At 36.6% G+C, this 27,668-nt stretch overlaps 4 protein-coding genes and 1 pseudogene across 7 annotated transcripts in view; 2 read left to right on the top strand and 3 right to left on the bottom strand.

Annotated features, from left to right (window-relative positions):
• The window catches only part of LOC123864370, a 113,173-nt gene extending 109,469 nt beyond the window's left edge, over window positions 1-3,704 (top strand). For all 3 annotated transcript variants that reach the window (XM_045904757.1, XM_045904759.1, XM_045904758.1), the window contains one exon: window positions 85-3,704. In XM_045904757.1, the coding sequence (XP_045760713.1) occupies window positions 85-410 (326 nt within the window). In that variant the 3' untranslated portion in view covers window positions 411-3,704. The remainder of the gene's footprint in view (window positions 1-84) is intronic.
• LOC123864378 (kelch domain-containing protein 4) lies at window positions 1,305-9,422 on the bottom strand. Its single transcript, XM_045904770.1, has 11 exons — window positions 9,223-9,422; window positions 8,813-8,986; window positions 8,272-8,393; window positions 7,276-7,384; window positions 6,627-6,854; window positions 6,046-6,246; window positions 5,603-5,813; window positions 5,021-5,236; window positions 4,697-4,871; window positions 3,917-3,925; window positions 1,305-3,522 (listed from the first exon to the last, which is right to left on the bottom strand). The coding sequence occupies exons 1-9, from the start codon at window positions 9,331-9,333 to the stop codon at window positions 4,732-4,734; spliced, it is 1,512 nt and encodes a 503-aa protein (XP_045760726.1). The 5' UTR covers window positions 9,334-9,422; the 3' UTR covers window positions 1,305-3,522; window positions 3,917-3,925; window positions 4,697-4,731.
• Window positions 9,423-9,755: 333 nt separating this feature from the next.
• LOC123864377 (general transcription factor IIF subunit 1) lies at window positions 9,756-18,118 on the top strand. 2 transcript variants are annotated; one of them, XM_045904768.1, is made up of 14 exons: window positions 9,756-9,956; window positions 10,704-10,879; window positions 11,639-11,773; window positions 12,105-12,206; window positions 13,208-13,276; window positions 13,545-13,666; window positions 14,176-14,298; window positions 14,611-14,616; window positions 14,967-15,081; window positions 15,336-15,401; window positions 16,151-16,296; window positions 17,110-17,205; window positions 17,362-17,506; window positions 17,870-18,118. In XM_045904768.1, the coding sequence occupies exons 1-14, from the start codon at window positions 9,921-9,923 to the stop codon at window positions 18,075-18,077; spliced, it is 1,545 nt and encodes a 514-aa protein (XP_045760724.1). In that variant the 5' UTR covers window positions 9,756-9,920; the 3' UTR covers window positions 18,078-18,118. The 2 variants fall into 2 exon arrangements, with proteins under 2 accessions (XP_045760724.1, XP_045760725.1); XM_045904769.1 differs by lacking the exon at window positions 14,611-14,616.
• Window positions 18,119-19,797: 1,679 nt separating this feature from the next.
• Window positions 19,798-27,668, bottom strand: part of LOC123864376 (organic cation transporter protein-like) — a 36,193-nt gene continuing 28,322 nt past the window's right edge. The window contains exons 7-12 of the mRNA XM_045904767.1: window positions 27,476-27,581; window positions 27,082-27,314; window positions 26,647-26,726; window positions 26,156-26,331; window positions 20,313-20,467; window positions 19,798-20,018 (exon numbers count right to left, since the gene is read on the bottom strand). Coding sequence (XP_045760723.1) covers window positions 19,952-20,018; window positions 20,313-20,467; window positions 26,156-26,331; window positions 26,647-26,726; window positions 27,082-27,314; window positions 27,476-27,581 — 817 coding nt within the window. The 3' untranslated portion in view covers window positions 19,798-19,951. The remainder of the gene's footprint in view (window positions 20,019-20,312; window positions 20,468-26,155; window positions 26,332-26,646; window positions 26,727-27,081; window positions 27,315-27,475; window positions 27,582-27,668) is intronic.
• Window positions 22,253-25,622, bottom strand: LOC123864386 (annotated as a pseudogene).

Below are 27,668 nucleotides of genomic sequence, written 5' to 3' on the forward strand. Positions count from 1 at the left end.
TATAATAACCATTGTTTAACAACCAACCGGTTGTTTGACACAGTGTACCTGTACTTATGTTAAAAATGCCCCATTTATTTTCAGGTTCGGGAGACAGCCGACAACCGGACTCAGGAACGACACAGACTGAAACCGACAACCCGCCCGCCCCGCAACCCGTCCCCGAACAACCCTTCGTGCCCAGCATCATCGACACCCCTGGCACCAACAACGTTCGATCAGGAATCATAGAGCCACCACCAAACGAAGACTTGCCCAGCGACGTAGAAAGCCGGGCCGGCGCAGATCCGGCTTTAGACGAACCGGTCACCGGTTCCGCGGACCGACCGTCTCTACAGAATGCGCTATTCACGTACGCGCTTCCAGTAGTTTGCGCGTGGTTCGGAACTATTGTCACCGATCTATTCTAAGTTTCTCGATCAACGTATTGGTGACGTCGCGTTTTCGTGTTCAGTAATAATAATAATTTATTATAGAAATAGTTCGCACATACGTAAAAATCACTATTTATTATGACGACAATACTTTTTAAAGGCGTCATTTATAAACGCAGAATTTTACGGAATTTGAATAGTCCGTTATGAATAGTCTATTTGGTTATCGTTGAATAGTTGAACGATTACAAAATAGTGAAACGAAAAACGAAAATAAAATTACGAGATTCGTAATTTAAAACGAGAATGTTGAAGCAAAGAGTAGGTATTTTAAAAAGTATTATACAATCCATAAAAATATCTGGATAGTGGTTTATAGAACTCTTGCTATTCTGCGTTTGATAATAAGACGCCATTAGTGAGTAAAGGTCGAGACACATAAGGGGACGTCACCAAATCGATGAGAGTGCATGAAAAGTTAGAGCCTAGTCAGTGCGAGTGACAGTGAAGTGGGCAAGCTTTAAACGGCGAACGCTCCTGTGATATGAAACGTGGACGGATATACTAAAACGGTTGGACTACAGACTCTCAACAAATTAAACAGAAGAAATATTTACACAGTGAAATGTGTAGTGTTAATTTATTTTCTTAAATGGACTATTCCGTTGTCGAGGGAATAAGTGGTCGACAATAACAGTGAATTTAATAACTATTATTATTTTTTTATATTTTTCTCATAATAATTGTTAGGTCGCAATCGAAAAGTTTTAGGAAAAAAGGATAACAGCCAAATCGTGTATTTATTTAAATGATCTTGTAAATATTAAATGTAAATTATGATCGAATTAGATAGCGAATGTTTTGTTCACGTACAGACTATATTGTATGGAAATTTTTGATATCTCCCTGCACGTACTTTTTTTGAAGTTGTCTGATTGATGAAGTTTCTTTGTAAATAATCTTGGCGGGAAGTGATGTCTATTTTCTAGTTTCGGAGATCAAAAAATTATTTAAAAGTGTACATATAATTTTAGTCGTACATCTAAGTGTAAGTTAAGACTGATTTGCTTTCGATATTTTGTTCTTCGAGTACAATACAGCCGCAAGAAAGAGGAGTTACTTGAATCAATGATTTTTAAGACATGGTTCCAATATTATTGGTACCCAACTGATTACTCTATATATCAGAATTAATATTTTAAAATACGTTTTGTAAATACAATGAGTACCTACAGTTTAACTACTTTATTTCAAAACTGAAATCCTACTAAGTAGGGTAGTAAGTTAACGAACACAAAAGTGGATTCTACAATGAAGATTGGAGTCATACATTAATCAGTTCATCCGTCTGACCAATAAATAGTCCATTGTATGTGTAAATGTCATCTCAGACAGACATCTGTAAAATTTTATTTCTAACTAAGGAACTAGAAAGTTAAACACGACCAATTATGGATGTAAGATGAAGGTGTATGCTTTTCAAAACTGTCTGAACTCTTTCTTTTGGTTGTGTTATACTCGTGTTTCCATCGGACTTAGATTAACCGACTGACGTACTATAGTTAACTTTGCTTTATTAATTTTATATTTTTTTATTATAACGACGCAATTTTATATTTTAATCTAGGTTTTTTACTATTACTATGTTGGCTTCAGCTTTACTTTGCTATAAATACCTACTTAATGTAAATGATTTTTTTCTCTAAACAATGTGTTGAACAATTTAGGATTAAATAAATAAATAAATATATTGAATATATTGAACGCATTGGAAAATTGTAGATTTTTATAAAGCTCTAGTTTATTTAAGTCACCCCAGTGTATAGACGTATAGTTTGGACTACACAGTATGCTACAGTATCACTGCAAACTCGTAATCTTCTTTGGTAGGCACCATAATATATCAGGTAACCAACAATTTTAATCAAGCAGATTTTTGGTAATGTCAACGTAGATGAGTGTATACATTCTGACCTTATTCGGGACGAGTATGTTACATTAGCGTCATCTCTATTCTAATTGACAAAACAAGCTCGTAGCTTTTACTTGACAAGCAAAATATATTTCTCGATCACTGCCTTACTATGTTTGTTTGAGTTAGAAGTAAGGTAGGCTGTATTAGTTATTGTAATTTTTTTCTACAGATTGCGTAGTCCATTCTAAGTCGATTAACCTAAGTGAACTTATCTTACATGCCATACTTATACCTACTACTACTTTCATTTTTGAAACGCACACAATATTTATATTATAAATAACTGTTTTAAATGAATAAAATCGCAATAGATTTTTAATATATTTTTTATTTTATTTTTAACATAAATCTCACCTGTCTTTAAAGTTTAAACATTCAAATACTTATTTTAAAAAATATTATGATTTACTTAGGTACTAGGTACCTTTATATTTCAGATTTTCTGAATAGTTCGTTTACTTAGATGTCTTTTTTCTAGCTTAGATAGTAAAAGCAAATCTTTTCAATCAAATCGTATCAATAAAATATCGTGCAAGTGTTGGGACCAAAAAACACATTCGAAGTAGAGTTTTTATTATTTAGTTTGTTATTTATTTATTTAAAAGCTTGCACGCCTAATCTTGTTTAGTTATAATAAATATTGCATTGAATTATAAAAATACTGAAAGTGACACAGTTTATCACCTGTGAGCACCAATATGATCAGCGTGAGAAGAAAACCGGCTATAAAAATATAATTTCGAGGCAGTATTCATTTTAAAATTATTCTTCACACGCATCGCAACAAACATTTGCAGCAAGGTAACAAAGTAAGTACCTAATAAATAAATTGAATAGTCCCATATTAAGAGAATTGGTACGGATGAAATAACAGGGTAACTACCATGTTATAGTGTACTTGCCAACATCAACAGATCAACTCGATACGTTGGTAAACGCGATAACTGTTGTAATTTAATTCATGTTAGTAGGTGATATTATACTGTTTTAACACGACATGAGGGTGATTCTTAATAGTATACGCAAAAAATAAATACCTAGACTATTCACTTGTTGGACTATTCACATTTGCACGATTTGACATGAATAGTCCTTCATGAAGTATCACCATTTATTTTTTAAATAGACTATTCGAATGTGAATCTGCGCACGATCTAACGTGAATAGTCCATAATTGTAACATCTATTATAAGCTAACACACTGCCCAACTTAAGTGAGCAAAAGATTCTCAAATTAATGTTGTTTTCATTGTTATAGTTACTATGCATAGCGATCGGTAGCTTAAATTAATTTTTATAATGGAATATGTATAGGCGCTACACTGTAGACAATGTAAATAAAATAATGAAGTGTATTTTTGTTTTTTTTTTCAAATCCTATGATGCCTCCGGTCATGTCGAGCCAACGCCCACGGTGAGTGTGTACACTGCACCATGGCATTTACTTGCAAGATCCGCCCACAATTATAATATACCTACTGGTGTGGGTAGGTATTTGTTTTTTATACTATACAAAGAAACTATAGTTATTTTTGCCTGGTGGGTAATATTGGCAAATAACACACAAGTTAAGTTTTAGCCGGCACTCGCCGAACGCGTTGTTCCCGTGGACTATAGACTATAGAACGCTATGATACATATCCTATTGGTGGTCAAGTCGCCAGGTGGCTATTCCGCTTCTATTCACTTCATAAAATTAGTGTACTGCAATACTAAAGTTTTTGACAAGAGAAAGAAAAACAGGAAATTACGGCTGGGGTTGCCCACGCTCAGTATTATAATAATAATTGTAGTTTAGTGTCTGTGCCTTTACACGCTACTAATTCTTTGTATGAGAGTATTCTCAAAACCAAAGTAGATATTCTCTTTTAATTACATAGATTTCAAATAAGTATTATAAATCAAAACAGGGCTATTATTTAAAAAAAAAAACACTATTATAAAATCAAATATTATTTTATTATTAATTTTTATGTACACTTACATTAATCTATACATTACAATCAAAAATAAAGATAATGTAAAAATACCTAGTAATTAAGTTGGTTATTCTTAGAACAAAACAGTCAAAAACATGATAGAAAATGTTGACGACGTATTTGATAAAAGTACCTATTTCATCCTTTCTCTATTATATTACTAAAACATTATAAATGAAAAGATGTTTAGGCATGTCTGTCTGTTTCATTGGTCAATCGCTAAGCCAATTTTGATGTTTGGCAGAAATTGGCTAAAGTTACATGTTAAAATAATTATCGAATTATTGGCTGGCAAAGTATGGCAGTTAAAAAAAATATAAATGGACTATTCATATTTTGTGGAATCTGAATAGTCCATAATTAAAGTAACGGTTATGAGACTAGCTTAAATCTATCCCCGTCACTATTCCTCCTCTGAGTCTTCGCTATCATCTGTCTCGCTCTCTCCGTCTGATGTGGTATACTCCTCGATGTCCGAACCGAGCCAATCCGGCAATGGTGGCTGTTCGATCAGGGTTTTCCATTCGTTTAGTTTATGCAAATCTGAAAATGTAAAAAGTAATCTGTTACCTTTCAAATGATTTATAATGCCAAAACACGAAACCCAAAAATTCGCAGTTTAAACAAGGTGTTTTAACTCTTAAATTTTAAAGATATGTAAGGTCGTGGCGCAAGAATAACCACTAACTCACCTAGACTGTACATGTCTCCTAGATAGAATTGTTTCTCGTCCTTTTCTAGAACGCCGCCGTACACGTACAACACAGAGCGTTGTATAGCCATCATAGCAGACATGCGCGCGCTGGGCCCTGTCTTCTCTTGTCGCGGCGCTAGAGTAACCACTGTGTCTGGTTCTGCTTGCACTGGAACGCCCCCTAGCTTCATGGTAAATACTTCGTCTGTTACCACTGGAATAAGGGAAAAAACCTTTTTACGTTGTCGACGACACCCCCGAACTTTTGGCGGTTCAGTCAATCAATGTCTCGGCTATTCGGTGAACTTTTTGAAAGGGGTACCTTAAGTTCGTTGTGTTATTCAATGCAGTTAATAGGCATTGGACAAAAAATACCCAGGGGCCTTTCATTCATCTGTGCAGGCTATAAACCTGTGCAGTGTTTGAGTGGGACAGAATGAGCGCCGCTTCGTTTCGATTCGTTTTTATACCGTTGTAAACAGTGTGTTTCTTGCAAACTGTACGAAATTTCGTGAAAATCGGCCGTGAAAGTTAGCAAACAGACATGCACTTTCGCATTTATAATATTAATATGTATTACCTGTAACAGCTTCCTTGGCTTGTCCAGTATCCTCCGATGCGGATTCTGCGGTTGGTGCGGAATCCTCGGCGGTCGGTGCGGAGGTTTGTGCGGCCGGTGCGGACTGCTCCGAGCGGAGCGTGACCGCGTGCCAGCGACACTTGTCCAGATCCACCATGGACAGATCATCGCTCATCACACCTGTTAACTCTTCCTCGTTCTCCAGGAAATCCTGAAAAACGGCAGTCAGTGCAGACAACAGAATTGAAAACTTTAACTATGAAATAACACAATGTCTTTTGGATTTTCATATTAACTGTAATATTAAAAATTAAAGATGTTTCAAACTGGATTGCATTTTGGATAATTAGTTTAAATATTTAGTTTAGTGGCACGAAAATCATTTTAAATCAACAATTTTGTGGATTTCACGCGGCGCCCTTTACAGCTCAGCATACACTTACACAAACGCCTCCGAATACATAGCCCCTGTTGCTGTGCGCGTTGACGGCGGCGGCGCGGCCCGCGAGGCTGTTCTTGGAGCCCGCGAGCGCGCGCCACGCCCATGCGGCGCCCTTGCAGCTCAGCTTGAACATGTCCATGTGATTCTGTGTACGCTCCGCGCGCCCTTCGCGGACGCGAGAGAAGCCACCGTCAATGATAAGCTGCAATCATTTTTTAATATCGGCTTTCACTAAGCACCATGTATAAATGTATGTATGTATGTACTCATGTGCGGCATAAAAAAAATTGCCACAATATTTCTTTTTAATACAAAGTCACACTAACGAAACTGGATGCGGAAGCTGGTGTACGCAAACTCAAGTGACTTACAAGTATGATACATGTAAAACGTGATCCCTAAATATGTATAAATAATTAATGAGCAAAATAAAGTTCATGTCTGTATAGTGTAAAATAGCAATTAAGCATTGGCACGTTTTAGCATACTATGAGAGAACCAAATACTTAATAATATGTATTAGAAAATAGAAAATATTGCATAAGTAATATGTAGTCTGTAAAATAAATGAAAGGAACTTACGGAATCGTTGCCAACAGGCAACATAACACACGCGGACCTCGCACAAGGCCCCCGCCCGCTGGGGGTCAGCCTCTCCCACTGGCGGGTGTCCAGGCAGAAGGTGTAGAGGTCGTCGAAGTAGCGGCACTCGCGCCCGTCGTCGCAGTAGCCGCCGAATATGAACAGCTTGCGCCCCAGCAGCACCATGCGATGCCCCGACCTGGGCGACGGGCCGTTTGGGGCCACCACCTGTACAAATTACAGTATCAATAGAAGACGGACAGACGCACGGACAAACTGGACGAACTATAAGGGTATTATAATGTCCAAAAAGAACATGTAAAGATCGTTGAAGTAGCGATTTATCTTTTTTTTTTAAATATTAGTCACTTTAATCATGACTAACATTCCCTTTTCCCTTCCAACTAAGCGTCAAGCTTGTGCTAGGAGTGGGTACGACAATAGTGCAACGGGTAGGGTTTGAACCTCCGACCTTTCAGATTTCAGTCCGCTCCTATAACCGTTGAGCTATTGAGGCTTTTTAACTTATCTTTTTATCTAGTTATTTCAATTTTCATGTTAGTAACACATTTTATACATTGAAAAACTCTTATGTATCCAATCATATCAGAAAACCAGTTAATATTTAGAAAATGCTTGGCGATTATACCTTTTCCCATTTCTTTTCAGCCAGTGAAAAACACCATAAGTCCTTATAATGGTGGAATTGAGTCTCCGAGGGACTTGTGAATTCACCTCCAAATATCCATAGCTCACCTCTGCAAAAGTTATCATTTAAAGAGATTATGATGTCTTATATATTTTATTTTATTAATCACTATCCATATTATGAATGTGAAAGTGTGTATCTTTGTTGGTTTGTGCTTCAATCACGTGGCAATGGATTGAATTTTGAGATTGATGGCGTGTTTTTGGGTTCTGTACCTCAAAAGGAAAAACTGAACCCTTATAGGATCACTTCGTTGTCTGTCTATCTGTCTGTCTGTCTGTCCGTCCGTCCGTCGTGTATACAAGAAACCTATAGGGTACTTCCCGTTGACCTAGAATCATGGAATTTGGCAGGCAGGTAGGTCTTTAAGCACAAGTAACAGAATAAATCTGAAAACCGTGAATTTGTGGTTACATCACAGAAAAAAAAAATGTGTTTCAATTTTCAAAGTAAGATAACTATACCAAGTGGGGTATCATATGAAAGGGCTTTACTTGTACTTTCTAAAACAGAGTTATTTTTAAGCATAATAGTTTTTGATTTATCGTGCAAAATGTCAAAAAAAAACACCCGAGTACGGAACCCTCGGTGCGCGAGTCTGACTCGCACTTGGCCGGTTTTTTTTAATGGTTAGAGTTAAAGACCTGGAGAGTGACACAGCCTTTTTATCCCAGAATATCAAAGAGTTCTTACAGGATTTTTAAAAATCTAAATTGAACGTTATTGAAGGAGAAACCAACAAACAAAATTATATTATATTCTTTTAGGTTTTTAGTTTTAGGTTCATTGCTCTTGTATTAATATTTTTACTAATCGTTTATCAATATGTCACTTTTTCTTGGTAAATCTTATAGTTTTTTGTTACAAACAAACACACTTTCGCATTTATGATATGGGTAGTAATAATTTTCGTCATTCATCTTAAAAATGACTTACTTATTAGCGGATGTGGCCACAGCTTGGTGTGCACTTCTCGGCGGTGGGGCTCCCGGGGCCTTCACTAGCCTCCAACTACCGTTTGCAGGATTGAAGAACAGCAGCTCATTGTACACTGCTGTCTGTTGATACAAACGACGCACGGTTGAAATTCTCTTAACTTTTACCCACTCTTGACACATTGGCGAGGTGCAGCACAGAGAATATATCATTGAGATGATGATGATGATGATATATTATTAAAATAATATCGAAAATTGACATCATTGTCGAATTTTATACACTAGGTCTAGGACAACAGACTCTCGAGTGCTTTCTCACTCATAATTGGCACATACAAAACATGGCACTTAGGCAACAAACACACAGGCACGTGCCATGACAGGCAGAGATACTTTCGCGCCATTCAAAAATATGATTTCTGCGCAGATACGTTAGTGTCACTTATAAAAGTAATAGTACGTAAAGTAGTAGTATAATAAATAAAAAGGCAGGAACTATTTCAGTCCACCAAGTACTAAGGGAGCGCTCACATACATACCTGTTGTCCATTATGGAACTCTCCACCAAACATGATCAACTCATTGCTGGTAGGATGAGGTGTGAGAGAAGCGTAAGCTCTTGAGGAAGGAGGTCCAGATAATATCTTCTCTGATGCTGCAGCACGTTTTGCCTCCTCCTTCTCTATTTCTGCTATAACTTTTGCAATATCCTCCTGCAAATATTATTTTTCATAGTTTTGTTTTTCTGTGTAATATCGGACTGCAGTGAATACCAAAAAATAACATAGCCATATACATACCACTTTTCGATTAATCAATTATACCGATACGATAAAGCTACTAAAAACCAGCTACAGTCTTAAATGAAAGCAGTAATATTATGATTATTATGAGCTTATAATAAATAAACAGTGAAATTAACAAGAATAAAATAACCTTACAAACTAACCTCCCCTAGATTCGCCAGTTCCTTTTTTAATTTGTTTGCTAGCTTCTTATCAGTTTTGGCTGCGGTTTTAACTGCGCCGCTCACCTTGTTTTTATTTTTCTTCTTACCCATGTTCAATTTAATTTATAATTTTGAGGAAAATGTGTTTTGAACTTTGATGAAATATAAAAAAAAACAATAACAATACCGTGGCATAGATAACCAAGAATATATGTCAATGTGACAGTGACATATATTTTTTTTTTTTCCTCTCGTCTGGCTTTACATAGACTAGCCAATGAGTGACATATTATATTTATCTATTGAATTTTTGCTGAAATGAAAGTTTAGTTTTTGCATTGGCATGCTCAAAATTGGTCAAAATCCAAATCAAAAAACACAATCGCGTGAACAATAATTAAAGGTATTTGAGATCAAATGATCATCAACAATAGATGCCTTTAATTTAATGCTAATTCGCTAAAATTTTTAATAATATTATACACACAATAACAATACCACAAGTTACGTGACAGAAGTTCTAAGTTCTACTGATGTAAGCAATAACAAAACGCATTTTGCCAAGCAAGAGGTAGGGTGAGTGTGTAGTTCTGCTTTAAATTATTTTAAAATAATTAAATTTCCTTATCATTGATCATGAGCATATCAAAATAACGATTTGATTACGTTTAAGTCGTGATTCATTATACTACTTCAAGATGACAGACCTCAAGGCAACGACCCCAGGATCTTCGGTAAGTACCCACCTACTTATTTATCAAATATTTTTACACTACTTAATTGTAGTCATCTTGTAGTAGTAAATTGACTTTACTGGTTCTAAACACTTTGGCGGTGATTATTATTTGTTTACTAAACAGTGAGATTTTAAAGTTTTTTTGACATGAATTCTTGTTTAGAAGGTAGGTACATACCCTGAAAATTTATTTTTTTTAAATTCAAATATCCTCTTCAAATGTTCCATGTTTTCGAAAGTGATGGGAATATTTTGGTTTATCTGCCGTTTATACGTGCATAAGTGTACGCATGTAACTCAAACGCTAGCAAAAATAAGGACAGGTGATACTGCACAGGTGGTATTGATGATTACTGATAAGATACCACAAAAAACCACAAATAATGCTAAGTTTTTGCTAGCTTCTGGTTATTATATTACACCCTTATTCCCTGAATATGATTATTGATTTAATATGTAAGCAAAAAAATTGCTTAGACAACTTACCTTGAGTTGCCCAGTTTACACAGAAATGCACTGTTTTGTTTTGGGTCAATGTTCTACACCAAATATCATAATTTCAGGTTTGTAACTTATTTCATCTATGAGCTAGAGACCCTCTGTACCTGGATAGACAGACAGATAGCATAGTGTCATTAATAGGACTCTGTTTTATCATTTGGGGTGCAGAACCCTAAAAAACCTGTCTATTTTATTTAGTGATCTGAGTACAACCAAATGTTACCACTGTTTAATATATTTATAGAGTTCAGCCAATGTTCAAGAGTTCAAGATCAGAGTGCCCAAGAATGTAAAGAAGAAGTACCATGTGATGAGGTTTAATGCCACCCTCAATGTGGACTTTGCAAAGTGGACACATGTCAAAATGGAGAGAGAAAATAACATCAAAGAGTTTAAAGGCATTGAAGAGGACATGCCCAAGTAAATATACACCCTCCACCTGCTATTGTGTTTTGAGAGGGGTCTATTCTATTATAATTATCTTTTACATAATCTACACAGGATTTGGAACAATGATTTTTGCAGTCTTTCACTTGTGCCACAATACCAACCTTTGCGCCTAAGATGATAGGACACTGATCTACTATATATATTTTTATGATTAGTTAGTCTCAGTTGCTTTGAAGTTTGAACAGTTATATTATTACTTTAATATGTTAGACTACAAACCTGATCTGAATTTTTACAGCTCCTTATGAGGTCCTAGACTTAGTGTAAGGTTTTATTTTTCAGTATTTTTAGTTTGTTACCTCAAATCATTAGAGATTGTCAAAAAAGGCTTTGGCATAAAGATAAACTGGCACATGGACCTATAAGGCTCACTTTTTCGTTCATGTGTCAGAGAAGATAGAAAAAACAGAACCCTAAACGCGGAAACAAACTGTAGGAAGTGTCCATAAGCGGCGACTCAGGTGTGCACAGTTGTTTGAGACGCAGCTAAATTATCTCTCGGATGTCCGGGCTTGATTAAGTCCACAACTTACATCCAACACTTTGTACAGTTCAGTGTAGTTACTATGTATAAATCTAGATAAGGACCCATAGCAAACGTCAGCCGCGTCCGAAAATTTGTTTCCACCTTTAATTAATTCCGTATTTAAGGGTTCTGTTTCCCGATTATGTTGATTCGTTATAACAGAAGCCTTTGAACGATGTATTTTAGGTGTATGCTTGTTTTAGATTTGGTGCTGGGTCAGAGTATGGACGAGACATGCGCGAGGAGGCGCGGCGGAAGAAGTTCGGCATCATCTCCCGCAAATACAAGCCTGAAGACCAACCCTGGATCCTCAAAGTTGGGGGCAAGACTGGCAAAAAGTTAGAATTCTCTAATAGGGTTTTAAAGTAAATTACGGTCAGCATACAATGAATAGTTTCTGAAATGATAAGTTCGACGAAACATTAACCAATCAAAAATGTTATTTCGAGGGCTCCATACCATACACATAACTAAACCTTCCCAGGCTGACTGTGAAAGTTAAAATTTTTATTACCGTTATAAATATTAGTTGTTATGGTGGCAATAAAAATTTCATAATGGCTGTCATAAGAAAAAAAAATGAAAGTGTTCTTTCTTGTATAATGGCACGGAACTCTTCGTGTGTGAGTCTGAGTCGCACTTGACTGATTTTTTAATATTTTAATTCAGATTCAAGGGCATTCGCGAAGGCGGTGTATCAGAAAATGCCGCCTACTATGTGTTCACGCACGCAGCCGACGGCGCCATCGACGCTTACCCACTGCAAGAATGGTAAATACATATTATCCTCGATAGCTCAACGGTTGAGGAGCGGACTGAATTCCGAAAGGTCGGTGGTTCAATCCCCACCCATTGCGCTATTGTTGTACCCACTCCTGGGACAAGCTTTACGCTTAATTGGAGGGGAAAGGGAAGTATTAGTCGTGATTAGCACGCCTAATATTCTTTAATAAAAAAAAATATATTTTTTTCGTGACTTCTCCACGTTGATATAGGTTTTTAATCTCACCGGAACTCTTTGATTTTGCGTGTTAAAAAGTAGCCTATGTGTTAAGTCAAGATATAAGAAATCGAAATCGAAATTTCAGCCAAATCGGTTCAGTAGTTTTCGCGTGAAAGAGTAATAAACACAGCCACATCCACACACCCACACACACAAAATTTCGCCTTTATAATTATTTTTATAATTATTGTGATCGAAGCATTTATAACAAATCAACTCGCTACAGGTTAGCTATGCTTGGAGTCTCTCTACGTAATCAAATCAGAAATGAGTAGACCCATAGGTGAACCAGAGTAATCAATATAGCTCAACGGGTTGTGAAGCAGCCCCCCGATTGTGTAAGAAAAACATATTCATGGTTATTGTCAAGAAATTCTGCCCTTTGATTGGCTGTGAAAGAAGGTAAACAGCGAACTAACCAATCGAAGGGCAGAATTTCGTGACGATAACAATAACCATGAATACATTTTTCTTACACAATCGGGGGGCTGAAGTGGTAATGAGTAGGGCACATAGATCCAAAAGCATCCCAAGATGGTGGAATGGTGACCTCGCAATGGAAGACAGCGTTTTCAGACTCCCCACTAAGTGGACAGATGACATCAAGAGTCCCAGGGAGTCACTGGATTCAAAAGGCGCAAGACTGTAGCGTGTGAAAATCCCTACAATAGATGTCCTAATCCCTATGTCCAGCTGTGGACATCTATCGGTTGTCAATGATGATAGCGTTGCAGTTAAGTTTGAATAAATATTTTCATTTTCTTTACAGGTACAACTTCCAACCTATACAAAGATATAAGGCTTTGTCGGCGGAGGAGGCGGAACAAGAATTTGGAAGGTAAGAATAATATTATATTTCATTATCTGATACTCTTGACTTCGTCCGCGTGGATTTAGGTTGGATAAAAAACTTGTGGAAACTCTTTGATTTTCCGAGATAAATAATAGCCTATGTGACTCCCAAGGTCCTCAACTATACCCATGCAAAAAATCACGTCGATCTGAATAAGAAGAGCCCACAACAAACTCAGTCAGGTATTCTTTTTATCATCACCACATCACAAAATAACCTAAAATTATTATAACATTAACTTACTTATTGTCAGACGCAACAAAGTGATCAACTACTTCTCTCTGATGTTGCGCAAGCGCATGTGCGGCGACGGCGCGGCCGACGACGTCGACGACCCCGACGAGAAGAAGACCAAGGGCTCCAAAGCCAAGAAAGGTAGGCATAACGCTGTAGTCTATCTGTGTCCATAACACGAGTTAGCACATCTCGACTACGTTGATAGATATTTTTATTTTTTAGATATCAAATTAGAGTGCTTAGTATGAGATTTTGAATTCGAGCTTTAAAACACAATAAAATGGACCTACTGGTCATGGATTTAAAATCAAAAATTCTGTTTAAATTGACTAGGTTTCTGCCTTGGGATCTGCTGTGCTGTAAATGTATAGAAGTTTGAACTAAAGCTTTCAGATGAAAAAGTTTCGATGCTCGAATTCTGACAACGTTGGTAAGAGGTGTAAAATCTCATACTAAGCACATTGGAAACAATGAAGTCAAAAATTCAATCTATCTGTCTGTACTACTAAAATAATCGCCCTTAAACCTGCGCAGTGGGTGATTTATAGATCTATTTGGTGGTACGTCTATCGTCGGATACGTCGGACGGATGTCTATCGTCGAGCGATTTGTCCGTCAGTCAAATTATTTGATTTTTCTGTTTTAAGATCTGAAGATATCAGAGATGGATGAATGGATCGACTCGGACGACGACTCATCGGATTCGGAAGGTGGCGAGAAAGAGAAAGACGAAGAGGAAGCCGCTGCTAAGAAGAAAAAGAACAAAAAAGGTTAGGGTGCAATCATATTAGCGTGCCATATAAAAGCAATACCTATATGGCCAGTGTAAAAAATCTTATTATATAAAAAGAAAAGATAACTACCGGGCGCATCGGGCTGAAATTGGGCATGCAGATAACTACTATGACATAAACATCTGCTAAGAAAGGATTCTTGAAAATTCAACCCCTGAGGGGGTAAAATAGGGTAGTTCCAGCAGACGAAGTCAAGGCCATAAGCTAGTAAATTATATTTTTAATTTTACCTCACCAAATTCTCCGGTATAAACTAATTTTTGTTTAATTTTTTCATGCCAACTGAAGGAGCACGTAAGTGAATGTTTCAAAACAAATTTTAATGTGGGCAAATTCAAACAATTTATTTCAAATTAGATACACTACATCTTTTGAATGTCAACAGTTGAATAAGTATTTAATGCATGTAACTCCTATTCAACATTATAGTCAAAAGTCAAATCATTTATTAAATATAATCTATAAAGCGAGGGTTCCAAACGCGCCCTGGGTACATAGAAATAAAAATAGAATTATTTTATTCAAACTAACTTCAACAAGTTCTTTTGAACTGTCAAGTCACTGGTTTGGAATGCCACTTATCGGCTTTCCACAAGAAACTCTGGTTCTTCTTGTTCTTATATTGACATGCATTCTTCTCTTAGCTTTAAAAAACAAAAACAAGAAGAAGAAGAAAGTAGAAGATGAAGCTTTTGAGGATAGTGACGACGGAGACGAAGAAGGAAGAGAGAAGGACTATATATCTGACTCGTCCGAGAGGTATGCGGATTCTGCTAACACTAGACACCGTAGGCCGTATTCACAAACGTTACTATGAGGTCTCACAGTGCGCTCGAACGCATAGTGTAGGCTCCACCAATCAGATCATTGTAAATTGACGTGATACAGTTATCTGATTGGTGGAACGGACACTGTGCGTTCGAGCGCACTATGAGACCTCATAGTAACGTTTGTGAATACGGGTGGCAGTCTGCTACGTAAAATGTATTTGTAATTTGTCTTTGTTTTTGCAGTGAATCGGACCATGAAACTAAAACAAATAAGGAACTGAAAGGAGTTGCAGAAGAAGATGCACTAAGGTTAGTTCTTTGGGGTTTAATACAAAGTACCATTTGAAAATAGTAACTGTACAATTTTTTGCCGGCTCTTCTCAGTAGAATTCGCATTCCAAGCCGAATTTAGAGTCCCAAGCGTAACGCAAGGGCCACAAGTTGGCCTACATGAAATAAAAATATTTGGGTTTAAATTATATTGTACTTGATGTTGATCTCATGATCCCTACCCTTTGCCGGCCCACTATTGAGCACAAATTATTTCTCAGAATAACAAAAGTTTAGGCCATAGTCTATACCACACTGGCTAAGCGCGGATTGGCAAACACACACCTTTGAAAACATGGATAACTCTCAGACATGCAGGTTTCCTCACGACGTTTCCTTCACCATTAAAACAAGTTATACTTACTTAATCGCTACAAGCACATATCTCTGAAAAATTAAAGGTTCATTCCTGAAATCAACACGTGACTCTCCCGAATCGGAGGCCGGCATCCACTTGGTTATCGTTGTTTCTTTTAACGCTCACAATTTTTTATCCTACATATTTTGTGTTAAATTTCCGTTTAAATTAGGTCGTTTGTGTGTTCTATTGCTAAGCTGTGAATAGTTGCAGCTGATTACATATTTGCTAATTTTGTTTGATAGATTTAAGTTATAGTTTTAAATCATAATATCCTGTTTACTGTCCCAAACAAAGAAATATTACTGTCAGAAATCTAGAAATGAAAATTCCAAAGTCAAAGTATTTAATACGAAATTATCCCATTCAGGAAACTTCTAACATCGGACGAAGACAGTGAAGAGGAGCAAGAACAGAAGCAGGAGTCGGAGCAAGAAGATGAGCCTACCAAAGAGGGAGAAGAGAGGGCCAGCAAACTCACCAAGAAGAAGAAGAAACCAGATGAGGCAAAAAAAGGTATGTGATTTGGTAGGTATAAGCTCAAATTCAGGAATCAAAGGATTTGGAACGCCCTTCCGGCATCAGTTTTCCCTTCCACCTATAATATGGGTACCTTCAAGTCAAGAGTGAATAGGCATCTTCTAGGCAAGCGCGCTCCATCTTAGGCTGCATCATCACTTGCTAGCAGGTCTAATTGCAGCCAAGCGCTAGTCTATATAATTTAAAAAAAAAAAAAACAAAAAAAAAATTGGAGCAAGAGGTCAAACCATTTAAGAAGAAGAAGAGAGGAATCTTGCCAAGAAGAAGAAAAAACCAGATGAGACTAAGGCTGAGATCTATAGAGCGTACTTTGACTTTGCTCAGACTTAAGTTTCAGTTAAAACGAGAAAGATCTATGCCAGTGTAATAACACTGTTTTGTTCTAACAGTGTCTTAGTGAGCAAAGTCAAATGCGCTCTATTTATATTTTATACCAAACAAATTGTTTGGTTGGTTGAATTGATTTGATAGGTATCAGCTCAGATGCAGGAGTAGAGGCAAGAGGTTAAATATAACAGAAGAGGAGAGGAGATGGTGTAAAAACTCACCAAGAAAAGGAAAAGTGAAACTAAAAAGGTAGGAAGTAAGAACATAGGAGAGTTATTTTCGCGACTAACTTGTTAATCTACTTGCTCAGACCTATATTTTCGGTTTAATCTGTCTTGGTCTCTTTTTTGTCTATACCTGTAATGAACTCATCAAAAAGCGACAGAATTACAGCATATTCATAAAAATGTAAAAACTTACCCCACATTGTATTTCTCGTTTTGAAGGAAATTGTTATTTCAGATTCGAGTAGCGAGTTCAGTTCAGATTCGGACACAGATCCAGAAAGCAGCAACAAGAAAACAAGGAAGTCTAAAAACGGGACTGACAAAAATGCTGGTAAGAAAAATGGATTTGAACTTAATTCATGTTTAAAATGTTTAAAAAAAGATGACCAACTCTTAGGAATTGCAGTTCTAAAATACTATGTTGATTTTGTCCCATAGCCATCATCTATCATTGCATTGTTAATTCTTGTTATGATTTTGATTTAAGGCGGAGCGAGCGGGTCGGGGAGCGCAAACACATCTAGAGCCGGAACGCCGACGCCTACGGCCGCCATGGCCGCAGTGGCTGCGGCCAATGCGGCCAACGCCAACCAACCGCCCTCCAAGCGGCCCAAGCTCGATCCCTCATACACGTGAGTACAAGCGACAAGCAATTATGAAACTTATTGGAAAACATAAGGAGCATATTATTTCCATAACGTTTTTTGGGTCATTTGGTTAGAAGTCAGAATATGTTGTGAACACTTGTGTGAATAATATGTAGTACGTGCCGATAGACTCCAGAGCAAATTTCTAAAACTTATTTTGCATTTTGAGGTTATGCCACTCCACACTAGATAGAGTGGCATAACCTAACTTTCAACCGTATTTCAAAGGACATAAGCTGAATGTGTGTTATTAAAAAGATTCGGCTCCATTCTCTTTCTTAGGCTCTTATTATTCTATATTAAGGAAGCTTCAAATGGTGAAGCTTTGATTGGTGAAATTTCTTTCAGCGAGTGCGGCGTAACAGAGGAAGCCGTCCGGCGGTACCTGGCACGCAAGCCGATGACGACAACTGAGCTGCTCACAAAGTTCAAATCCAAACGCACGGGTGTAAGTTCGGAGCGGCTTGTAGAGACCATGACGCAGATCCTGAAGAGAATCAACCCCGTCAAGCAGAACATCAACGGCAAGATGTATCTTAGCATCAAACCTTCGTGATTGTAAATATTAATATGAAATAAATCGTGGTTTTATTAATATTTTTTGCTTTTATTCACTAAATCCCATTGAACCTCAGTATATCAACAATATTATGAAGTCATTTTGTGAACACGTAATAATGGATGATGATTATGGATACAAAACTAACACAGTACTGGAGAACTACAATTCTTTATAGTAACCCATGAGGTGTTCTAATCATACAGACTGGTCACAATTCCAGACTTTGGCTACTTGTTCATTCTGCTTTTATGTCGTTCAGCTAAGTTGATTCTCTGCTGACTGGGTAATCTGCTTTTATGTCATCTAGCTGAATTGTCTTTTGGCTTACTAGACACTTTGTTTTCATGCCAGTAACGTAAATTGTCTTTTAGCCAAAAGGTCATTCTGATAGGCACCCTATCATAACAATATAGTAGTATTGTAACAATATAGTATCATAACAATTAAGTTCAGATCCAAACGCACGGGTGTCACTGTCCTGAAGCAAAACTGAATAGCAGACCTATGGAATTAATGTTATCAACTCTAACTTTGTGAATATGCAATAATGGATGATGGTTATTTGAACAAAACTAACATAGTTTCTTAGAACCTGCAAATTCTTTCTCAATGTTTTCTTTGCCAGTACAAACAGTTTTTTTTTACCCGACTACGGCAAAGCCGAAAGGAAGGGTTATGATTTCATTTAAATTCTTTTACCAAACTCTAAAAACATCATGAAAGTTGAAATGCAGTTTGTGTTTTGTTGGTCCTCCGAGCGGGTTAGATCTTTTTAAATAAAACTAAGTAGAACTTAAAATTATTGTTTATTTTTAAATAATATACCAGATTATAATTAAGTCAGACTTATTATAATATTGAACGTTAAAAATATATAAATCTTACCTATTTACAAAAATATTATTGATATAATGAAACATACCTAAAACAATAAAATGCTGTTAATAACAAAAATTGTTAACAAAAAAAACGTTATCTACGGAATAAGTAGCTAAATTAAATTCGTAAGTCATTATCTATCTATCATAAAAGCATAATTTCATTAGCTTAATCTAAAACAACATTAAAATAATTATAAAATTTCTATTAAAATTGACGCAATATCACAGAATTTTTTTAAGTAGGGAAATAAGTATAAGTAGATGCTTAAAGTGGTAACTTGAAATTTTTATTCCTACTTTGCTAGGTTGTAAAAATAGTGCAATCTTACGTGTCTTTCGCGTATAACTATTTTTTGATATGAATATATTGACTATCTCTCTTTAAGGTAGGTTATTTAAATTTTTGAGTAAAATATTTTTCTGCCAAAATAAATAAAGTACTAGTATGAATTGACATGCATATATACCTCCCTGACAATTCATACTATATAATCCGTACTAGATTTAGAACCTAGAAATCTAGTACTCATGCATGTGATTGATATAATATCATATTGTATTCGAAATGCAAGGTCATTAAAGCTGACCTCAGAAAATTGTACCTAATACTCATAATATTTATTTGCTTGATTGTAATCGAAGGTACTTAAATAGTTACACAAAAATATAGTTCTGAGCCACAATATGCCATACTACGAGTAAGGCGTGCCAATTATAATTTATAAAAAAAATATCTGTAAGTACAATTTAGGTACTTGTCATCTTTATCGTAGTTGCTTAGAGCAAAAGCATAGATCAAACTTTAATAACTGAAAGTTACTCTATCTATCTTAGAAGATAACGATGTGGGTCAATTTTTTGCATACTAAACATTTGATGTCATAGGTTTAGGTACTAACATTCACTTTAGTTATCCTGTTTTTATTTAGTTCGGCAATATAAGCCACTTGACGGCAAAGTTTTATCCATTCACTTAAAATAAAAATGTTAAGTTATCAAAGCTTTTAATTTGTCATTTTCTTCTGGACTGTCCACTTCTACGTCTTCAGCTTTTCTGTAAAAAAATATTAATAAGTATTAACAAAAAAAAAAAAGATTCCGACGAATTGAGAACCTCCTCCTTTTTTGGAAGTCGGTTAAAAATAAAGATCGATCAAAAAATTTGTTCAAAGTGAACCGAGAGCTCTGCTTTAGAGAGAAACTTCTTGTAATTTTTTCGCATGATTCTAGGTCTTAGGAATTCACCCAGGAGAATGACGGAAAAAGTGTTCTGAAAAGCGATGAAGATAATATAGCCAATGATGGAAAAGATTGTGTGAGAAGGCGTCCTTAAGGTCCCCGCTCTTACCCGCAAAGCGTATAGCTAGAGACGATTTTCTCGCCTTCCTCAATAGTTTGTGGCATCTGCATTCCATTAGTCTCTGGCAACAGCAAGCTGACTGAGCTCCCGACCATCGCTATCAGACCCAAGATGAGAAGCGGTAGAGATCTCCATACACGTTCCTAGAAGACAATATTTAAAAAATTAAAACTGAGTATTATTTTAAACGAATTGTAGCTTTAGACAAGAGGGAGAATGTAAGGCCTTTGCAACTTGTGACTGCGACACTAATGATATCAGTTCACAGATATTTTGTGGTTGAACCCTCATTCATTCATTAATCATTATGAACAGTTGTATGATGTCTGCCTCGACATGTCTTACATGATTATATGCAGAACCTGACGTTGCACGTTATGACAATCAAATCGGTTATGAGTCAGATGACGGTTATTATTTAAAAGAATTTAAAGGAGAGGGAGAGAGTATAAAGCTGTAAGTGCGGCTCTAGGTTTATCAACTCAAAGATTTGTGGTTGAATTATGTAGTCATTCATTGATTATGAACATTTGTATGATGTTTACACTGACATGCCTTACATTTATATTAAGAACGCCACTACCTGACGTGGGTTTTAAAGAACTAGAAGCAATTACAGCAGAATATGTATATACCAAGATCCTAGATGGAGGGTCCAGCTGGTTTTAGCAAGGAGAGAGAGCAATGGAAGAAGTTGAACGGGGCCTTTACCCGAGAAGGGCCGCATATCTCATAAACATACATTTTATTTTATTTTTATTTTGTTAGAGATATGGGAATCAAGTGCTTTATTTTTTATTTATTTATATGTATATACATCATTAATCATACATACGTATTATTGGCGTCACTCAGAAAAGCAGGTATTATTTAAATATTTTTATCGAATTATTGGAATGTCCTCTCCAAAACCAACACAAAAAAAACACAAGTTTAATGTGTAAGGTTATCCGAGAGTTTTAATCTAAACAAACTAATGCCAAAATAAATAATTTAATTAGAGCGTGATTGCTATCACAACATCTAATTATTCAGTTCACAATCCAAATACCGAAAATATGCGATATCGCTCCGAATCTCAGAAGGAGACTGAACTAAAACCTTCAAAACACCCGTATTTATGCAAGTTCAATCTTGTTGGCCTCCTAGTAACAGATTGTATGACATCGAATGAGCCAAATATCGATTTTACCAAACTACCTTCATCAGCTAAATTAATAATTTTATATTATTTTTGACAACTCAAATCAACTTTTTAAAAATAACCTTACAGTTCGGCCGTCCTGAATTTAACACGCCCTCGTGTTTCTAAATAATCTTGTCATGTCAGTCGCGGGCTTCCTTGCCCTAAGTCAAATCCAAATCATGGGCTATCCTGCCCTCCGTCAAATCATTAAAACCTACCCCTGAACTGCCGAACTCTCAGTTTTAATATCAAGTCAACAATAAATCCAAACGACTAACTTCTCATTCGATGTATACAAAATCTGAACCACTAATTGCAAATTACTTTCCAATTCACAAAAGACTAAATTATTAAAAAAAAAACTAAAAATTTTAATCACCAAATCAAACTCAATAAAAATTTTAATCAAATGTGGGTTGTTTACAAAAAGATACCAAAGCGAAATTAAGACAACGTGAGACACGTCCCGCTTCTGAATTATTGGCGTCACTCAGAAAAGCAGGTATTATTTAAATATTTTTATCGAATTATTGGAATGTCCTCTCCAAAACCAACACAAAAAAAACACAAGTTTAAAGGATTGAGCACATTATGCCGGGCCGCAGCGTGCCGGGGCGGAGCGCAAAAATCCGCTCAAATTGCTTCAATACAAATTGTATGAAATAACGCACACTGTGTCGGGCCGCAGCGGCTCGCATTATTGCGCGGCGGATTTCCGTCAGTGCGTTGCGGCCCGCCCCGCCCCGCTGCGCCCCGTCAACAGTGTGCTATATAGCAAGCGGATTGGTGTGCACGCGCAGACGTGTTCATTTTACGATATTTGCATTTTTTGGTACTTTCGTGTTCCTTTGGTGTTCAGAAAAATGAATGAAGAACTTTTGATTAATTTAGTTCAAGGATACAAAGAACTTTATGATTTGCAAGATCCTCGTTACAATGATCAACAAAGAAGAGATAATATTTGGAAGGAAATAGGGGACATAATGAAAGAATCTGGTAAGTAAACACTGTCATATATTCATTTCTTATGTTATTACTATCATAACGCACTTGTATAGTGATGTAATAATAATCACATTTTTGAAAATTACAAAGTATTTAGACCAAGTAATATAATATACAAATACAACGTGTTAATGAATTAACTTAAAATGAGAAAGAGAAACCCGTCATATGCGAGTCCGACTCGCACTTGGCCAGGTTTTTTTATAAGTAAGCGGGTAGTATCGCTTAAATCACTTTAGTGTCAAGATATTAGTTTCTTCGCATACCTCTTCTAATAACCCTCGACTGCCACTCAACAGTACCAGTTGGGGATACGAAATATCTTTTAAATTGATCACGGACACACATTGCGTCTAGTGCTGCATGGCCTCCAATATATGGCAAATCTGTTATGGCTTCTGCTACCACATTTCTCTGAGCTTCCTCTTCAGACCAGTAGCAAATGTCGTTTCGCAGCAAATTGTGCAAACAACAAGTGGCTAATATAATAACATTGACATGTTTCGGCAATAACGAAAAACGTCTTTCGTATACTCTAAACTTTTTCACTAATAGACCAAAAGCATTTTCGCTCACACGCCTAGCTCTACTCAGCCTATAATTAAAAGCTTTCTTATCTTCGTCATTTGTCAACTGATTTGCTGGATATGGTCTCATCAAATGTCTGGTTAATGGAAAAGCTTCGTCTCCAACGATGACATGTGGTAACTTTATGTCTGTACCCGGTATTAAACGATCAGCAGGCAAATTTAACTGTCCATCGATTAAAGCTTTGCCAAAATTAGAGTTAATGAGTATTTGGCTATCAGAATTTTTACCCAATGCACCAACATCGATGACTGTAAAACGGTAGTCCGCATCGACTAAGGCCAATAAAACTATAGTAAATGTTTTTTTGTAAGAAAAATAAAGGGAACCGCTATTCGGTGGTGCTTCAATAATAACATGCTTTCCATCCAGTGCCCCAATGCAATTTGGAAAGTTCCATTGGCTTCTAAAACGCTGTTCTTTACGTTTCCAGTCTGCTTCTGTCGGTACGGGCATGACATTAGATGACAGCTTCTTAAATATGGCTGTACATGCCTCGTAAATAATTTGTCTAACAGTTGATTCACCAAGTCGAAAAGTAGTGGCTAATGACTTCATTGAATTTCCTGTTGCCAAATATCTGAAACAAAAAAAGCAATTTGGTTCAAACATCTTACATCTTTTGACTGATCCTAATGGCATGATTATCAGCCTATTTATGCTTTATGTTTTAACTTCACTAATACCTATTTTTTTCTTCCACAGCTACAACTTGCAGAGAAAGATGGAGACGAATAAGAGACAATTACAGACGCGCTAAAAAGTTAAGGAAAACAAAAAGTGGACAAGCTGCCACTAATATTAAGAAACCAAAATATGAAGATTTATTGTCATTCCTTAACCCTTATATTAGCAACGAGGATGAAACTTTTTCAAATTTTCCACCGAATAATGTTACCCAAGACTCAAGTAATGAGGATGAGGTCTTTTAGATGATATTCATAGCCGTGATAGCCCTGGTTCAAGTACTGCTGGTACTTCTCAAGGCACTATAGGAAATCGTCCTGGTTCTTTAGAAGACAGTTCACCTCGTCCTTATAAAAGAAATTGTAGAACTTTAGATACTCCACCACAGCTCTCACCGACACACTCGTTATTGCAAGAGTATTTAGAAAAAAAATACAGTGCCAATAAAAATGAATCACACAAAATAGTAAACTTTTTCAAGAACTTGGGGGAAACTGTTTCAAATTTTCCGGAAGATGTACAAATTCGTGTAAAACGTGAAGTTTTTAAAATAATTACCGATGCAGAGGAGTTGGTTTTCAGGGACAAGTCTAAACCACAATATGTATTAGAATTATCTCAAGAGAGCGTGTCGCCCATAATCGTTGTAAATCCAAATGATGTTGATGCGCAACCTCCAAACCAAACAATAAAACCCACTTCAACAAACGTGAATCCAAATAATATTGACACACAGGAAGAGATTGATCTTGATGATAACGCATTAAATGCTTTTTTCAATTCTATTAAACAAAAACAAAATAACCAATGAATGGTATTTTGAATGATGGGATAATAAGAAGCCAAACACAAAGAGAAATGGAAGATGTTGATTAATAATAGTTTTACTAGAGTTTAAGATTTTTGTACTGTGATTATTTTTGTTCTGTGATTTTGGGATGATAAAGAAACCAAACACAAAAAGAAATGGAAGATGTCGATTAATAATAGTTTTACTAGAGTTTAAGATTTTTGTACTGTGATTATTTTTGTTCTGTGATTTTGGGATAATAAGAAGCCAAACACAAAGAGAAATGGAAGATGTTGATTAATAATAGTTTTACTAGAGTTTAAGATTTTTGTTCTGTGATTTTGTGATAATATAATATTGACATTATGTGTTTCGTTTTTTTTTCTTTAAAATGAAAACATACCTAACTAGCGCCACTGCTAACTATTAAAAAGACAAATATCCTTACGTACGATCTCGCTAACAATTTAAGATACAATTTACACAGGATTAAATGGAGGATTAGGTCGTTTACGCTCTGCCTACCCCATTAGGGATAAAGGCGTGTTTATAAGTATGTATGTAAATGGGAGGATAAAAGGATAATCACTAGGTATGCTAAAGTGAAACTTACCTTAAACACACCACAAGCCGCTCTTCTGGTCCGATAGGCTCACGAAAAGTTGTAGTTTTTTTATGCAGATCCTCCTTTATTATTTCAAGTATTTGAAAATATCTATCAGAGGTCATCCGAAAATATCCCCAAAACTTCTTTTTGTCTGCTAAAAGATCGGGAAAAAGATGATGGTATTCGCCGAATATCTTTCTCTTGGAACAAATGGGATGTATCCATATTTTACGTTTTCTCTTTTGACGAACTTCTTGTCTACGCTGTTCATTAAATTCTTCTTCTAAAAGCAGGCAAAAAAACGAAAGTTCTTCGTCGGAGCTATCCATAGCACACTAATTCCGGCAGTACACTGTACTCAAAATCCGTCAATGCAATGCGACCCGGCCCGTCACAAATGTGCTAGGTACGCATTTTGCGCTGCGCTGCGGCCCGCCCCGCCCCGCTGCGGCCCGACACAATGTGCGCGATCCTTAATGTGTAAGGTTATCCGAGAGTTTTAATCTAAACAAACTAATGCCAAAATAAATAATTTAATTAGAGCGTGATTGCTATCACAACATCTAATTATTCAGTTCACAATCCAAATACCGAAAATATGCGATATCGCTCCGAATCTCAGAAGGAGACTGAACTAAAACCTTCAAAACACCCGTATTTATGCAAGTTCAATCTTGTTGGCCTCCTAGTAACAGATTGTATGACATCGAATGAGCCAAATATCGATTTTACCAAACTACCTTCATCAGCTAAATTAATAATTTTATATTATTTTTGACAACTCAAATCAACTTTTTAAAAATAACCTTACAGTATGTATAAAGTGATAAACTGACTGATTGACATAATAGTACTCATAATTTAGTGTTATGGAAAAATCTGGGAGATTAATAAGTAACTGAAAGGAGTCGCGACAGGACACGATGAGTAATGATGAATGTGACAGAGAGAGATAGGGAGGGCCTTACCGAGTAAACAATGTATGGTGAGACGAGCGTAGCCACGTATCCGCTTACGTGGATGAGCGACGAGCCGGACGCGCGCACCGGCGTAGGCAGCAGCTCAGCCGACCACTGGATGGCGGCGTTGTAAGACATGTTGATCAGGAAACGCGCCATTATTGCTAGCGTTACTTGGGGTATACCTGAGGAAAGAAAGTAATAAAATACGAATGAGGTATCTACATATACCAGAAAACTTTGCTCGAACACGTGTGCTGAACTTGTCAGAAGATCAAGGATAAAGTCCCCGCAGGAAACCACAAAATAAAATTACAAATATATAGGAACTCTTGTCTCTTAAGCAAGTATTTAGTTCAGGAGGGCTATGCGTATCTCAGTGGCTATGAAAATTTGTACGTGTACATTATGAATAGTGCCTGGTAAAGATACAAGAAACTTTGAGACATGCAGATTGCGCTGACCTATGACAAAGTGCCATAAAACTAAACACATTTTACCTTTGGGTACAAATGCAGCTATTAGAATCAGAACTCCAGAGGTGAACATCGGCCCGCATGTCAAGATTCTTCGTCCCCACCTGGAAGCAGAGGTTAAATCAGTATTCAAAAAGATTCTACTGAGCTTGCGAAAATGGTATTATATAGAACCTACAAGGACTTCATCAGAGCTTTATAAAACCTACAGTTGGCGTGATGAAAAAGAACTATGACCTGCGTGTTGGGAGATTTGTCGATCTATTTTTTGGTATAAAGTGAAGCGCGTAGACGTTTACCTACTTATTCCACAAATATCACTCAACCTGTCATTTTCTGTACAATATGAAGGAACAGAAGTTATCTATACGCAGACACATATTCGCTCTATTGTCGTCCGAACTCTTTTTACCTGAAATCAATTACAAGTCATGAATATGACAAGAAAGGTTCCCTTACTTGTCCAGAACGAAAGCCAAGAGTGTGACCGAAGGAATCTCGGTGGCGGAGGTCAGAGTGAAGGTGATGAAGAAATCGAAGCCCAGACCCTCGGACATGCGCACCAGCCCGTCAAAGATGGCCGCACAAGCCATGTAGACAACTACCATTATCAGCATCATCTTGCGGAGTGGGCCGCTTTTGAACACGTCCTTGATTGACTCGTTAGTCTGCCGTGTTTGGCTCGCTGATACCTGCAGGATTGAAGAAAATATACTATTGTAGTGTATGTTATTGTATCATACAAGGCTCACATGACCCAAGAAATGTGCCTAGGGATCGCCCTTATGTAAATGGCTGTATAATAACCGCGAATTCAATATGTTTTTATGTACTTCAAGTCTTAAACACTTACAATAAATTCATCCATAACATCATCCGGAACTTTTGTCCCGTTAACCTTTTCAAATCTTCTTATAACTTTAACTGCGTCGTTGACACGCCCTCGAGAAGAGAGCCATCTGAAATTAATTATCAAACGTTAACGTTATTGATCCTTCGAACCAAATAATCTGTCAGTTTACTTATGTAGATAATCTTGATACTTA

This window comes from Maniola jurtina, chromosome 4 (genome assembly GCF_905333055.1).
Source record: "Maniola jurtina chromosome 4, ilManJurt1.1, whole genome shotgun sequence".
Lineage (NCBI taxonomy): Eukaryota > Metazoa > Arthropoda > Insecta > Lepidoptera > Nymphalidae > Maniola > Maniola jurtina.

What these genes read in the sequence shown, in the direction of transcription:
- LOC123864378 (XM_045904770.1), bottom strand. Translation starts at nt 9,333, where the DNA reads ATGGGTAAGAAGAAAAATAAAAACAAGGTGAGCGGCGCAGTTAAAACC. An exon ending in AACTGGCGAATCTAGGGGAG is followed by an intron (nt 8,987 to 9,222) that starts GTTAGTTTGTAA and finishes TAATATTTGCAG; the next exon opens with GAGGATATTGCAAAAGTTAT. An exon ending in AGCCAAGGAAGCTGTTACAG is followed by an intron (nt 5,237 to 5,602) that starts GTAATACATATT and finishes CCCTTATTCCAG; the next exon opens with TGGTAACAGACGAAGTATTT.
- LOC123864377 (XM_045904768.1), top strand. Translation starts at nt 9,921, where the DNA reads ATGACAGACCTCAAGGCAACGACCCCAGGATCTTCG. An exon ending in GGGGGCAAGACTGGCAAAAA is followed by an intron (nt 11,774 to 12,104) that starts GTTAGAATTCTC and finishes ATTTTAATTCAG; the next exon opens with ATTCAAGGGCATTCGCGAAG. An exon ending in GCGGAACAAGAATTTGGAAG is followed by an intron (nt 13,277 to 13,544) that starts GTAAGAATAATA and finishes ACTTATTGTCAG; the next exon opens with ACGCAACAAAGTGATCAACT.